Source organism: Neoarius graeffei, chromosome 19, assembly GCF_027579695.1.
Source record: "Neoarius graeffei isolate fNeoGra1 chromosome 19, fNeoGra1.pri, whole genome shotgun sequence".
Lineage (NCBI taxonomy): Eukaryota > Metazoa > Chordata > Actinopteri > Siluriformes > Ariidae > Neoarius > Neoarius graeffei.
The window spans coordinates 42,103,727-42,117,610 of NC_083587.1; the positions used below are offsets into that span (position 1 = coordinate 42,103,727).

The 13,884-nt window shown below is 39.0% G+C and overlaps 1 protein-coding gene across 1 annotated transcript in view; it reads right to left on the reverse strand.

Moving 5' to 3' along the window:
- Window positions 1-1,452: 1,452 nt before the first annotated feature.
- slc35b3 (solute carrier family 35 member B3) overlaps window positions 1,453-13,884 on the reverse strand; it is a 38,075-nt gene continuing 25,643 nt past the window's right edge. The window contains exons 8-10 of the mRNA XM_060900087.1: window positions 6,095-6,206; window positions 5,932-6,001; window positions 1,453-2,296 (exon numbers count right to left, since the gene is read on the reverse strand). Of these exons, the coding sequence (XP_060756070.1) occupies window positions 2,146-2,296; window positions 5,932-6,001; window positions 6,095-6,206 (333 nt within the window). The 3' untranslated portion in view covers window positions 1,453-2,145. The remainder of the gene's footprint in view (window positions 2,297-5,931; window positions 6,002-6,094; window positions 6,207-13,884) is intronic.

Below are 13,884 nucleotides of genomic sequence, written 5' to 3' on the forward strand. Positions count from 1 at the left end.
AGACCAAACTGCACAAAAGGTATTTGTTGGCTTTTCGATTTGGGAGAGGGTTCGTTCATCACAGTCAATCAAAGTCATCAGCAAAGCGCCAAAGAAGTGAGGTCATATCGCAGCAATGCTTTGATGTATGAAAACTAAATTTGGTACAGGGAATCAGGACCCCGTTTTGAGGAAATGCACACACACACACAAAAAAAAATTCTCATTTGACCACTAGGGGTATTGCAAAAAGCAAAAACGTTTGACTAGAATGAAATAATAATAATAATAATAATCTTGTGTCCGGTCATACACTACCGTTCAAAAGTTTGGGGTCACTTTGAAATGTCCTTATTTTTGAAAGAAAAGCACTGTTCTTTTCAATGAAGATCACTTTAAACTAATCAGAAATACACTCTATACATTGCTAATGTGGTAAATGACTATTCTAGCTAAATTCTACTAAATGTCTGGTTTTTGGTGCAATATCTCCATAGGTGTATAGAGGCCCATTTCCAGCAACTCTCACTCCAGTGTTCTAATGGTACAATGTGTTTGCTCATTGCCTCAGAAGGCTAATGGATGATTAGAAAACCCTTGTACAATCATGTTAGCACAGCTGAAAACAGTTGAGCTCTTTAGAGAAGCTATAAAACTGACCTTCCTTTGAGCAGATTGAGTTTCTGGAGCATCACATTTGTGGGGTCGATTAAATGCTCAAAATGGCCAGAAAAATGTCTTGACTATATTTTCTATTCATTTTACAACTTATGGTGGTAAATAAAAGTGTGACTTTTCATGGAAAACACAAAATTGTCTGGGTGACCCCAAACTTTTGAACGGTAGTGTACCCTGGGAGGCTCCAAGTACGAGACCTAATAAGTTGTCATGTCGGCCTAATTGATGCAGCTGCCATATTGGATGTTATCGAAAGGTTTCAAAATATCTCATAGGCCACAAATTTTGTCCAATCTTCACCAAATCTGGTACAGATGATCTTCAGAAAAATTCTCACGGCAGTTATCAGACAGATTTTTTATTTTCAAAACTGTTCATCTGTTACAACATAAGTGCACATCTCTGCCAATCTTTGGTCAGTTGACATGAAACTTGTGGTGAGTACATACAGTGAGGCCCTTGACAAAATGATGACCGTTCCATGGCAACTATATTTCATATTGATTTTGCATGAGATTATGTTTCTTCAGGAATAAGACATGAGCCCTAACCCAACTTTCTGGGCCTTCCTTAAGTTAAGAGCTTTTTATTTTTTTTAAACATTTGTATTTTTGATTATTTTGAATGTCTTTCAAATGCAGTCAGTTGACACATTTAATTGATCAGTTAAGTTGGTCATGTTGATCTGTATAATTTGCTGGCTGTGATAAAATAAGAGTGCTACTGCTTACAACAATCATTCCTCTAACAATTCCTCTCTTTTTTTTTTTTACACACACACACACACACACACACACACACACACACACACACACACACACACATCTAAATTAGGTCTAAAGCCAAACCCTATGAACAATGTTGGTTTTCTTTTAAGTGCTATCTTATTCCAGGACTCCTAATCAAACAAGCCCTGGGCTATTGGAGGGGTAAACATCTGAGAAGCTGCTTGGCAGTCTTTCAACTCTCTGAGCTGCAGCCGACGGATAAGAGATGCCTGGCAAGCTACACACATTTAGGAAAATGCTTCAAACTGCTTGAATAAACTTCTCTGTTTGTTTTTAATGTAAAAAGAGCTACCCTTTCACCAAACAAATGGATAGCAAATATGGCAGTTGACATACTCATACACTCCCAAACATGAGCCTTTTAAAGAAACAGTAGTGTTACTTCCATTTCCCTTGTCCAATCACAGACAGACAGATTAAAAAAAAGAACAGAAATGACTGACTTTTGCATGAAAAGTTGCCATCAGTTAGTGGCACATGCAGGTGAAAAACAGATAATGATTCCTTCCCATCAAAGTCCAGTTTGCACATGATTAGTAACAAGTCTGCTGCTCACAGTTTGAGTCTTCTCTGGTCAGCTTAGAATTCAGTCCAGTGCAAAAATCTGGCCAACTATGCCAGCTTGTTAAATGTGAGAGAGTCTGACTGTTCCCATAACACTGGTGTGACTGCCCACGAAGTTTGGGGAGAGGCTGGTAATTCACACGGTCTGAGAGAGCAGTCGGCCTTTCCTGCTGCTGAGCACTCGTTTCCATAACTCTGCCAGTGGAGGAAACGTTATTTTTTCCTTGTTTTTGCTGTATACATTAAGGAAGATCCCAAAGACCACCAGTAGGCCTCCCCACACATACCTGAACAAGAAACAGTAACACTATGATATACAATAAGAAACACCATATAGCAAATATCAAATGAAAAAAAGAATCATGAAGACCATGAATATTAACTTAGCATAAAGCAAAAGAACAATTCTGATTTACTGTGAAACTATGTACACAAATTATGAATTATAGTATGTGCTAGATTCTTTTTGTTTTAGCACAGTAAGCAGGAACCTAAAGCCTAGGTCACAACCGGACGTACGATTTTTTGGCCGTGCGATTTTTGGCGTTTCCCAAATCGCTGCTTTTTTTTTTTGTTCGTGGAGAAAGACGCACGTTGGCTGTAAGTTTGTCTTGCAACCTGAAAAAAACGTAAGCGCCCGTAGAGTTTGTTTGACATGACAAAGAACCTCTGCGGCCAGTCTACGGCTCGAAAATCAGCACGTCACACGCGCGCCCTCCGTGCATTTCTTGTGTTTTTTGCACGTAGACTGGCCGTAGGAGCACGTACGGCCGGTTGTGACCGAGGCATAAAGTAGACCTATAAAATGGAGTCATACGATACACGAGAGTATACATATAATATAGTCAATCGCAAATACGTGCATATCCCATGACTTCTGGTTTTATCCATAAAAGAAGCAGAATTCCTTTTACAACCCCAAATTAGGGAAAAAAAAAAGTTTGGACGGTATGGAAAATGCAAATAAAAAGAAAGCAGTGATTTCTAAAATTACTTTGACTCGTAGACACTATGAACCCAAGATATTTAATTTGATCCATTCCTGCATTTCAGGCCTGAAACATAGTCCAAAAAAAAGTTGAAATGGGGGCAATTTAGGGCTAATAATGAGGTAAAACAATTAAATAATGATATGATTTGAAACAGGTGATGTCAACAGGTAACTGTAATTTGGTACAAAATCAGTATCCAGGAAAGGCCTAGTCTTTGAAGAGCAAAGATGGTCCAAGGAGCAACAAATGCATGAGAAAATAATTTAAATGTTTAAAAACAATGTTCCTCGAAGAAAGATATGAAGGGATTTGGATATTTCACCCTCTATGGTGCACAATATCATTAAAAGATTCAAGGAATCTGGAGGAATTTTGGTGCATAAAGGGCATGGGCGCCGGCCTGAGCTAAACACCCATGATCTCTGATCCCTCAGACAGCACTGTATGAAGAATCGCCATTCATCTACAGCTGATATAACCACATGTGCTCGGGATTACTTTAGCAAACCTCTGTCAAGCACAACAAAATATGGAGTTACAGCCACAAATGCCAAGTAAAACTCATCTCATTATCTCTAGCCGCTTTATCCTTTTCTACAGGGTCGCAGGCAAGCTGGAGCCTATCCCAGCTGACTACGGGCGAAAGGCGGGGTACACCCTGGACAAGTCGCCAGGTCATCACAGGGCTGACACATAGACACAGACAACCATTCACACTCACATTCACACCTACGGTCAATTTAGAGTCACCAGTTAACCTAACCTGCATGTCTTTGGACTGTGGGGGAAACCGGAGCACCCGGAGGAAACCCACGCGGACACGGGGAAAACATGCAAACTCCGCACAGAAAGGCCCTCGCCGGCCCCGGGGCTCGAACCCGGACCTTCTTGCTGTGAGGCGACAGCGCTAACCACTACACCACCGTGCCGCCGCCAAGTAAAACTTTACTGTGCAAAAAGGAAACCTTATATTAACTGTGTCCAGAAGCACTGTCGATCTCTCCGAGCTCAAATGCATCTGGGATGGAGCATCACACAGTTTAAACATGTATTGTGGTCAGATGAATCAGTATTGCATTTTTTTTAAAGAAATGGACTCTGTGTGCTCTGGACCAAGGACAAAGGGACCATCTAGACTGTTACCAGCAACAAGTCCAAAAGCCAGGGTCTGTCAGCGCCTTTGGCAATGGTAACTTGCACTTCTACGATGGCAGCGTTAATGCAGAAAAGTACACTGAGATTTTGGAATAACATATGCTGTCTTCAAGATGACATCTTTTCCAGGGATATTTCAACAAGACACTACAAAACCACATTCTGTACAGTACACATTACAAAGGCATGGCTGTGGAAGGACAGGGTGCCTGTCCCCTCTGTCCCCAACAGAGAATGTGTGGTGAATTTTGAAACAAAAAATATGACGACGACCCCATAGTGTTGCACACATTAAGACCTGTTTGCAGAAAGAATGGGACGAAATTACACCTGAAACTCTTCATTACTTGGTGTCTTCAGTCCCTAAACATCTTTTAAGTGTTGTGAGAAGGAATGGCAATGTTATAAAGCGCTTTACCATCCTAACTTTTTGAAATGTGTTGCAAGAATCAAAATTGAAAGAAGTGTTTATTTTGAAAAGACAACAATGAAGTTCATGAGGTAAAACATCAAATAATGTGCTGTTGTACTGTTTTAAATGCAATGCAGGGCAAAGATTATTTACAAATCATTGTTTTCAGCTTTAATTTCAACATACCGTTCCAACTTTTTCTTATTTGGGGTTGCAGTTAAAAGTGCAATGTGGGTGAATCTTGCAACAAGGTGACAATCCAAAGGCAAAATCAACAACTCAATAGATCTATTATATGCCAGGCAAGTAGGAAAAAAAAAAATCCAAAAAAACAGATAGCCCAGACCTGACCCATTTGTCCTGGGCTACTCATTTGTTTTACATCACATTTTGAAAGGGAGGAGGACTTTAAACCAATATAATTTGGTTTTTATGATTAATATCTTCCATTATTCTATCCACATTCACTGGATATGAGCAATCACACGCTCTGATTGCCTACTGTACTACTAGGATATCAGCTCATATATTGTGTGGGGACAGAAAAACAAAATGGCGGACCGCATCAAGTCAGATACATCACTTTATCAAGTATTTAAAAGAAACGGAAATAGCTAAAAGAATACAGGTCCCCCCTCAAATATCTCCTGTTCCACACTCCAGCCCAGATGGTGGCGCCAAACTGCCAAAAACCCTAAAGATGATGACGGACCATGTTACTGAACACACCTTGGACGAAATAAAAACTCTCCTCGACCTCCCACCCCCCCCCAAAAAAAACCACACAAAATCAACAATATATGGAATAAAAGTATTTGATGGTAAGAACATTTTTTTTCAACAATTATAACATTTTTCACAAATTGCTCCTGTCATTTCGTCGGTTTGTTTACATTCTAAGCAGAAATTATTTTGTCAGATGTTTTGTATAAAGTTTTTATTTATTGAATTTGCAAAAAATAAAAAAAATGCTCTGTTTCTCAAAATCCAGTGAATGTAGAGAGAATAAAAGAGTTATTCTGCGAAATCGAGTCGTATATGGGTTATAGCCGACTTGGTGCTATGCGCCTCGTCAGCTATCAGCTCATGTACGACTCGATTTCATGGAATAACTGTTAAATATACACTACTCAGCCATTCTCTAATTCCCTAATGATGCAACCTAACGTCTGTGTAACCTAACACACTAAATGCATTGTTACTAAGAATTTCTTTGTCGTCTTAATATTGTCCTAGGTTTCTTTGTTTCAATGAATGGCATCTCTCTAATATATATACACACACACACTACTGAATTGAAAAGTTAATTTTATGCTCATGTGGCTATTTGTTGTAATGTTCATGCTCTTGAACGCTTACTTACTGAAACGTGAAAGGCTTTGAGAAGAACAAAAAAGACAAGACAATCGTCATGGCCTTTCTACCTGTGGTCACTAAACAAACACACAGACAAACAAAAATCACTTAATTAAAAAAACAATTTTAATAAAACTAGTTTTAGAACAGAGCAGACTAGTACCTCTCACCTGTGACTGCAACCAGAGCTCCAAAAAGTTTTATCAAAGCCAGAACAAAGGAGATGCCAAAGTAACCCGTCAAAGAAAAGAAGAACGCGTAGCCATATGTGATCACTGGATGCTGATTTAAAAAGAAAAAAAAACACACAAAATCATAATGCATTTCAATAAAATGTTCATTGTAGACAAAAGTCTGGTTTGACTCTTGGTGATAACAGTACATGTACTTTTGTGTATATGAATGGTAGTCTGGAAAAACCCACAGGATGTTGCTTTGGCTAAATTCTGATGTAAAATCTGGTTTTGAACAAAATTGGAGTTTTTCTGCCTTTATTTTGATACCTCCATTTTAAGAAAACAAATCTAGTGTACTCAAAGTATTCAGACCCCTTCAGTTTTTGGACACTTACGGTGTTATAAATTTAATTAAAATACATTTTTTTGCATTAATCTGTACAATAATCTAAAAGGGCAAAGTGAAAATGCGTTATGAAATTTTTGATAAGTTTACTAAAAATCAAAACCAGAAGTCTTTCATTTATTTAGATAAGTATTTTGATTCTGTATTCAGCACTTCATATACACTACCGTTCAAAAGTTTGGGGTTACCCAGACAATTTTGTGTTTTCCATGAAAAGTCAAACTTTTATTTACCACCATAAGTTGTAAAATGAATAGAAAATAGAACATTTCCAGCCAGCCAGAAAGAGCCATGCTCGAGCACAATTACAAAATTAAAACTTAAGTCCAAGCCCATCTGAATTCTCTTAGTAGTATGAATAAAAAAATCTCTCTGATTGATTGATTTTTTTTTTGACATCATATGACACAGATTTTGAATAAACCCACAACACATCTCACTACACCGATTTGTTCAACATCATACACTACTGTTCAAAAGTTTGGGGTCACCCAGACAATTTTGTTTTTTCCATGAAAAGTCACACTTTTATTTACCACCATAAGTTGTAAAATGAATAGAAAATATAGTCAAGACAGTTTTCTGGCCATTTTGAGCATTTAATCGACCCCACAAATGTGATGCTCCAGAAACTCAGGTGGGGTTTACATTAGACCGTATCAGTGGATCATCAGAAGTTTTTAAAACGATTAGTGTGCACACAGCAACACCAATACACGATTTGCGTGCACACAGCAACACCAATACACGGATATGCTCGGCTCCGCAGGCATCCTGCGCTCCAAATCACTCCGCCCTGAACAGCAAGTGCCCTCTGGAGGGTGCGCACTCCGGTCCTGCGCAGCTCACAGAGCGCGCGAGTGAAGTGCACAAGCAATGATTCGGGACTGAGCCGCTGTGTGTGTGATCCCAGCGCATATCACTTACCACTTGCAAGTGGAAGGATGGCAAGCCTAAAGACAATCATAACTACACAATGGGCAGTATTTGCATCAGTATTTGCAGTATTTTCATACTTTTATACTCTTTAATGAAAGGTGATACAAGGCGGAAGTCCGCGCCGTTTTTCAGCAGTCGCGTCACATGACCAACGCCAGCGAATCAGGAAGGTGGATGTCACAGTGACGTTGTCCAATGACGACGCCAGCTAGAGCTCAGCACAGCGTATCCGCGTATCCTCAATGTTTACACAGCACCGGACCAGACACGATCTGGATTGAATACGTGGACCCTGGCGGATTCCCGTTTCCCGGCGTTTTAATGTAAACGGACAGTGCATCCGCGAAGAAAACGAGACAGATACGGTCTAATGTAAACTTGGCCTCAATCTGCTCAAAGGAAGGTCAGTTTTATAGCTTCTCTAAAGAGCTCAACTGTTTTCAGCTGTGCTAACATGATTGTACAAGGGTTTTCTAATCATCCATTAGCCTTCTGAGGCAATGAGCAAACACATTGTACCATTAGAACACTGGAGTGAGAGTTGCTGGAAATGGGCCTCTATACACCTATGGAGATATTGCACCAAAAACCAGACATTTGCAGCTAGAATAGTCATTTACCACATTAGCAATGTATAGAGTGGATTTCTGATTAGTTTAAAGTGATCTTCATTGAAAAGAACAGTGCTTTTCTTTAAAAAATAAGGACATTTCAAAGTGACCCCAAACTTTTGAACGGTAGTATAAGTATTTTAATAATTAAGCATTGGCAATTACAGCTTTGTGTTTTGTTGGGTAAGTCTCTTACAAGTTTTGCACACCTGGATTTGGCCAGTGTCTCTCATTCTTCCTGGCAGATCCTCTCAAGTTCACTCAGATTGAATGAGAAGTGTCTCTGAACTCTCCACAGGTGTTTTCTGGAGTAGGTTTTCTTCAAGGGCCTCTCTGTATCTGGCTGCATTCACCCGTCCCTCAATTGTGACCATTCAATTCTGCAATTTTCCCCTCTCACTGCCACTGAAATGAATCCCCATAGCATGATGCTAGCACCACCATGCTTCACCGTAGGGTTGTTGTTTTTGTCAGATGTACTGCTTGGAGTTTAGGGGTGGGCTGGCTGCTGTCTTAATTTCTTTACGTTCAATATTTCTTTAATGCCATTAATAGGAACTGAGTGGATTAAAAAGGATATATAAAAGTTTTATATAGCTTTAATTTGATCATTTAAAAGTTTAATTTGTATGTGCAATTAAAAAAAAGCTATTTAAAAATGTACAGTTTAATCTATATATTAAAATGCTGTAAATCCTTTGCAACTTATATGATTTAAAGCAGATCAATCAAAGTTTACATTAGTTAGACTCCTTATTCATAAATTTACACAAAGACTAGTGCACGAGCAGGATACAAGTTTTTCTAAATTCATGGGATTTTGACAAATATCAAATTTCTTTTGGAAATGCCCTTTTGAAGGATTTACACAAAAATACATTCATATCCTGCTTGAATAATGAGGCTCTCCAAAGGTTTACGGCTATTGCAGGACCTTGTAAATGCATGTGTGTGTCTTTATAAATCATGATCAAACAACTGAATTTGAAATTGGTGATCTCCAAGTTCTAGAGACATTCCAAACTAAAAACAGAAACTGGATGCACCTGTGCTCCGTTTGGAGTGCCTTCACCCAAGAGTCTGAATACTTATTTAAATAAGACATTTCAATTTTTTATTTTTAATAAATATGCCAAAAAAAATCTTAAACATGGCTTTGCATTGTTGTTAGGTATTATTGTTTAACATGACAAAATTAAATTTATTCTGTTTTAACTTAAAACAGATAAAGTGTGCAAAAAATTGAAGGGGTCTGAATACCTTCCAAAGTCATTGTACAGTTCAATAAAAAGGTGTAGAATCCATCCATCCATCCATCCATCCATCCATCCATCCATCCATCCATCCATCCATCACTGTTCTAAACTTGCATATGTTATCTGGCTCCAGAGATCAGAATTGGAAAATAAGGAGTCAGTTTAATAAAAGTGGCCGAGCGTGCTTTCCTTATGTTTGGGGTGTTGCGTTCGGGGAAACCATGGCCTAAAGGTTATAGAGAAGCAGCTCTGGGACCAAAAGGTCACCAGTTCAATTCCCTGGACCAACAGGAATGGCTGAATTGCCCTTGAGCAAGGCACCTAACCCCCAACTGCTCCCCAAACTGCCCACTGCTGTTAGTATGTCAGGTTCCTATTATATGTCACTCTGGATAAGAGCTTCTGCTAAATGCCTGTAATGCAATGGTCAAGTTGTTGGGTAGCTACATGCCATAGCAAAACAGACAATCATAACAGATTCAGCTTAGAGGTCTGCGTGGGTCAGATTTTTCAGTTCCGCTCCCGCCCGCGCCCGCATTGTGCAGTCCCGCTCCCGCCCGCAAAGAATTATGATTTTCAGTCCCGCTCCCGCCCACAAAAAAATTATGATTTTCAGTCCCGCTCCCGCCTGCCATATTTTGTCCTGCTCCCGCCTGCAAATCCCGCATGATGCAGACGTTCGCGTTATTTCTCAGGAAAGTTCTTGTCTTGACACAGCATGATGGTGCCCCGCCCCCTACTTTGAGTGGATTTGAGCATAAATATCTACAGCTCACGTTCACGTTTGTTATTATTTACCTTGTTTCTGAATTCAGTATGTAGTGTCTCTAATAATAATAATAATTAGTGCTGTCAAGTGATTAAAATATTTAATCGCGAATCGCACATTTTTATCACATGAGAAACCATTGTAATTCTCTGATCAGCATAAAAAAGTGAATGGGCTTGCTTTGTACCAATGGTGTTTTTTTTTTTTTGCAAAGCAGAGCTAGTAAGAGAAGTGAATTGATTTACTGCTTGAGTTAGTCTACAACTCTAATCAGAGAGACAGGTTACACAGTGATGGTAGGCTTGACTCAATGCTATCCCAGAAATCCTTCCTGTAATATGCAAATTTGGCCGCCTCTGATTGGACAGCCAAATTTGCATATTACAGGAAGGATTTCTGGGATAGCATTGAGTCAAGCCTACCGTCACTGTGTAACCTGTCTCTCTGATTAGAGTTGTAGACTAACGCAAGCAGTAAATCACTTCACTCATGGTTCTCTTGCTAGCTGGGTGTGAACTGTGAGTCATTAGAGTGATCAAAGGATTTCCCGTTAGGGTGATCAATGGCAAATTTAAGATGCCATTCCTCACTCAATCTGGCAATCTGACACTCTGTGCAAATTTAGGCATCTTAAAATGTTTTTATTAATGCCAAATAAAATATCCAGCACAAATTATATATGATAGACATAAATTAATAATTTATAAATTTTATTTCAAACACGTTTTTAGTTAGCGGGACTGCAGCTTATCACCGCTCCCGCCCGCGCCGCATATGTGTGCTCCCACGCGCGCGCGTATATGTGCACTTCCGGTCCCGCCCGCGCCCGCAATGAGCTTTCAAAATTTGTCCCGCGCTGCACTGCTTTGCGGCGAGTGCAGGGCTCTAATTCAGCTTATAAACTGTTATGCACACTTACATTGTAGAGATGAAAGTGGACAAATTTGTTATATTTAAATGTTAATCACAGGGGTGGCACATGTAAAGGGGCGGCACGGTGGTGCAGTGGTTAGCACAGATAGATTGGGGAGTAGGGTGCATCAGTTGCCCTCACTTTCATAAAATCTGATGCATTTTTGTTTGGGTGTTCCTTTTCACCAATAAAGACATCCTGTAAAATTTTTTGACTATATTCAAAAGTCTAATGGTGGCACCATGAGGTTCATTTTTTGCCAAAAAACGCTTATTTTATGTTTTCGCGTAAGGTTTGAATCACAATGTTGGACTCCATTTATTGATTTCTTGTGAGCCAGAGATCATGTTAAGAACCTTTGCAAGGGATTGAGAAGCATTAATGTGATTCATAATACATTTGTATTGTTTAAAAGTAGTTGAACAATGATTCAATGAACAGCTAAAACTCAAACTGTGCTTGATAATATATTTAGAATATGTACTAAAAATGTGTATCTAAGATATCTGGTATACTCTATAAGGTGCCATAATGTTTCATGAAAAGTGATCAAAATTTTGTCATAAAAGTCATAAAATCGCAGCTTTTTCCATAACTTTGAGCTCCTGGTGCCACCATTAAACTTTTGAATTTTGTCAAAATATTTCACCCAGTGTGTTTTCTTACCAAAAGGAGCATAAAAACAAAAATGCATCATGATCGGAGGAACTTTTCATTTTTCGGGGGCAACTGATGCACCCTATTGGGGAGGGCTGCATCAAGAAGGGCATCCGGTATAAAACCTATGCCAAATCAAATATGTGGAACAGAACTGCTGTGGCGACCCCTAACGGGAACAGCCGGAAGAAGACGAAGAAGAATGCTAATCAAATAAGAGAAATTTATTCAACAGAACAATATTGACTGACTTATTCAGCACTGATTTCAGCATCGATGTAAGACTGTACAGTGATCAGACAAGCCGAGAATGACTCTATAGTTCCTTTTCATCAAATACCATGACTGACATTCACCTCAGGTGATGTGACCAGAGAGACTGATGTGGATGATGCTCATAATCAGTGATCACTCGTCTTCCATCACAAACGTATAATCTTTGATAGAGTAGCTATCATTAATATTACTGCTTTTTGGATAAATAGGTTATAAATGTAGAGGTATGGAGGGTGTTCGCTTTATCCTGTTTTCTCAGGATAATAATAAATCAGGTTCCAACTGTGATAATATGCATACGACATTTACATTTATTCATTTAGCAGACGCTTTTATCCAAAGTGACTTACAAAAAGAAAATTAACAATCAAGATACATAAAAGAAGTCTTAAAAGAAATATCACTAAAGGGAGCTTTAGACTAAGACATCTGAGTAACTTCGGGCACCAAATCTTGATAAAATGTAAATGTTAGTAATTTAGAAAGGTAATTTGCCCTTTAAAAAATAAAATGAACGGTGCTATTATTAAAGATGGAATGATTATTGGATGGGCGGGACTTCTGTATAGCCTGTCACTCTGTCAGCTACAAATAAAGGTTTGTATAGATAATTGTTAAGGTAATATTTATGTATCTTATTACATATTAAATTTGATACAAATTATATTTATAAAAATAGAATGTGCTTTTACACAATCAGTGTCGGTATCTTTCAGTATCAGAGGTGGACAGTAACGAAGTACATTTACTTGAGTACTGTATTTAAGTACACTTTTTGAGTATCTGTACTTTACTTGAGTATTATTTTTTTGGGAAACTTACGACTTTAACTTCACTACATTTGAATGACAAATATCGTACTTCTCACTCCACTACATTTCTATCAAGGTCCTCGTTACTATGAAGCAGCTTTGAAAGTGGATTTTTTTTCTTTTCTTAAACATGATTGTTTTTTTCGCAGGTGACACTGAGACAGCCGATCAGTAATCACTAGGGTCACGTTACGTCCATCAAGTGTATAAAATCAAGTTCAGTGATTTCTCAGCAACAGTATTTAACACGATCAGTTGATGGCAGAATGGAAGGAGGTGGTTCTTCTGGAGAATGTACGCACCCATGGCTATAGCTAGAACCCATGTTTTAGTTTTCTGAAAGGATTAAAGATTTGTTTCAGTTAGTGCTGTCAAGCGATTAAAATATTTAATCGCGATTAATGTCGCGACTGTCATAGTTAACTCGCGATTAATCGCAATTTAATCGCACATTTTTATCACATGAAAAACCATTGTAATTCTCTTATCAGCATAAAAAAGTGAATGGGCTTGCTTTGTACCAATGTTTTTTTTTTTTATTGCAGAGCATAACACATCTTGTCACAGCCACTGCAAAGTCGGGCTGGAGCCGCCGATGGGAAAACGAAACCTAAGCCGAGCACCGTGGCTGTTCGTCCCGAGGCACGGGGCTAGCGCGACCTGCCCGCGCTGGTTCTTTGGGGGGAGGGCAGAGGACTCTGGCTGTGCGGGGCGTGGCATTACAGTCTAGCTGCTATCATTTTTCTAAGCAAAGTCTCTGTTCCAAGTTCCTGGCAGTTTCAAAAGCTTATGAAAAACCTACATCATGTCACAGAGCGTTAATCTCGCGATAAAAAAATTATCGCCGTTAAAATTGAGTCAAGTTAACGCGATAATAACGCGACATTTTTGACAGCACTAGTTTCAGTTTAAATGTTTGCTTTGTTTGCCAAAAACGGAGCACATCACAGCCTACAAAAACTTGCCGTCCGACCTGCGGAAGCATAGTGAGGTATATAAACGTTTTATTCCAAGAGAAAGCTTGCAACGAAGTTGTCTGTGCTTTTAGAGCTAGTGATAACGTTGCAATAGCTATACAGTCTGGTTAGTCAAATGACTTTCTATGGATTTGCCCGCCAAGTTGCCGTAGCCTTGTCCACGGCTAA